General features: G+C 46.2%; 1 protein-coding gene across 1 annotated transcript in view; it reads right to left on the minus strand.

Moving 5' to 3' along the window:
- The window catches only part of LOC105998677 (chromosome unknown open reading frame, human C12orf40), a 63,717-nt gene extending 61,689 nt beyond the window's left edge, over positions 1-2,028 (minus strand). Inside the window, exon 1 of the mRNA XM_013033474.1 lies at positions 2,006-2,028. Coding sequence (XP_012888928.1) covers positions 2,006-2,028 — 23 coding nt within the window. The remainder of the gene's footprint in view (positions 1-2,005) is intronic.
- Positions 2,029-2,288: the final 260 nt, after the last annotated feature.

Below are 2,288 nucleotides of genomic sequence, written 5' to 3' on the forward strand. Positions count from 1 at the left end.
CATGCTAACTCATCAGATATAGTTAGAAAACTTGTCTAGTATCAAATAAAGGTGAAGGCATGGTGGATCTTACCTATAATCCTAGCTGCTATAAAGGTATATATCAGAAGAACTCTGAAGCCAGCTCAAGCTAAAAACCAACAAGACCAGCTGGGCACTGGTGGCTCATACTCGTAAACTTAGCTACTCAGGAGGGTGAGATCAGCCCCGGCAGGAACCTATGAGCCTCATTTCCAATTAATAACAGAAAAAAGCAGAAGTGGAGTGTGGCTCAAGTGGTAGAGTGCTTGCCTTGAGCGAAAGACATTCAGGGACAGGAACCAGGCTCTGAGTTCAAACCCCAGGACTGTAAAAAAAAAAAAAAAAAGACCCCCCCACCTCAACAAAAAAGTCAGGTGTAGTGGTTCAGACCTATAATCCCAGCTATGTACAAGGCCATAAGAGGAAGAATTGCAGTCAGAGGGCCGTGGGCAAAAAATTGAAAAAATTGAAGACCTTATATTTAAAAAAAAAAAAAACAACAACTAAAAGAGGGCGAGAGGCATGAGGTAGGGAATACCTAGCAAGTAGGAATCCTAGTCACACACACACTCTCTCTCTCACTCTCTCTCACACACACACAATCAGTGAGCATGAAAAATCATTTCTCATAAATTCTCTGTTTTCTGGTACTTGGGCATAAACACAGGGCTGGGTCTCATAACTGGTGCTATACCACTAGAGCTAAACCTTCACTTTCCAGTATTTTTCTGGTTAATTGAATAATCTTGGATTTGTCTACCTGGGATGGCTTCAAACTTCAATCTCACCTGCCTGAGTAATTAAGGTTACCAGCAACTGCCATATAAATTCTTTAAATTTTCATATTCTAACCACATCACTACTGTCTTGGGTACAGTTGTAAAAAAAGTAAATGAACAAACAAAAAAAAACCCTATGTATAACTTTGTATTTCAACCAAAAACTCTTCAAATGGATTTTGTTTTCCCAATGAGGAAAAAATAATCAAATGAAATTAAAAACCTACATGATTTCCACCCTAATAGAATTCAAGAGCAACAACGAGCAGGTTTTATGAAAGCAAGCTATCAATCTTCCATCCCTTCTTGTAATTAGTCCTGAATACAGAATTCTGAATTATCTTCCAAGTTATCCAAATAAAATTACTAACTGCACTTCCCTTTAAAAAAAAAAAAATAGGAAGTGGCGCTGTGGCTCAAGTGGTAGAGCGCTCGCTTTGAGCTGAAGAGCTGAGGGACAGTGCCCAGGCCCAGAATTCAGGCCCCATAACCAAAAAAAACAAAAAACTAAAAATAAATAAATAAATAAATAAGCTGGACACTGGTGCCTTATATGTATAATCTTACCTATTCAGGATTCCTGGATGAGATCTGAGGATCAAAGTTCGAAACCAGCCCGGGTAAGAAAGTCTGTGAAGGCTCTTACCTCCAACTAACCAGCAAAAAGGTAGAAGTGGAGGTATGGGTCAAGTGGTAGACCTTCTGCCTTCAGTGTAAAAACTGAGTTCAAGCCTCAAATCCAGCACAAAACAACAATTAAAAAAAAAATGACAACGTGGAAACGTGATGACACAAGTACCATGCCGTGGGAGCTGGCTGAGGTGTGACACTTTCCAAATACCAGCAAACCCTGGCCTCCCCACTCCCGTGTGCGCGCAGGCGCATTAGAAGCAGTAGGCCAGGCTCCAGTGTGGCTCAGGTGTGGCGCAGGCGCACTGGGAGCAGTGGGCCGGCCCAGCTCAGCGCTCCAGGCCTCGTTAAAGCCGGGACCTGGAAGCTCACCCACAGTGGACCCCAAAGGTGAAGCATAAGGAAAAACGGCGTACAGAAGCCAAGTTATCTCTCTTCTGGGGAATCCACTGTTTTCCTCCTCCCTAAATCACAACCGGAAGGCCCACTCCTCCCCGCCGAGGCCGCCACTTCCCTTGGGGAATGGCGGCATCAGGAACCACGAGCTACAGTCTGAAGTTCTAGAGGCCGCTTACCGGGAGCCCCCGACCCAGTTCATCTCTCCAGACCTTCCTGACGGAAGCCACTCAGACCACCGGGCCGTGGGGCGCTGAGGACCCTCCGCCTGGGCCAAGCCTGACAGCTCCCCTCCCGTCGTTCCCTGCGGGCAGACACTCCTTCCGGTTCAGGTCCTGAGGCCCGCTTCTAGACAGCGTTGGGCATGCACTTCCGGCCAGGAGTGCGCTTCCGGCCAGCAGCCTCTTTTAATTAAGGCCTCTGGGAGCCCTGTGGGGAAGCTGTGCGGTAGAGACCCAGAGA

Source organism: Dipodomys ordii, unplaced genomic scaffold, assembly GCF_000151885.1.
Source record: "Dipodomys ordii isolate 6190 unplaced genomic scaffold, Dord_2.0 Scaffold170, whole genome shotgun sequence".
Classification (NCBI taxonomy): Eukaryota; Metazoa; Chordata; class Mammalia; order Rodentia; family Heteromyidae; genus Dipodomys; species Dipodomys ordii.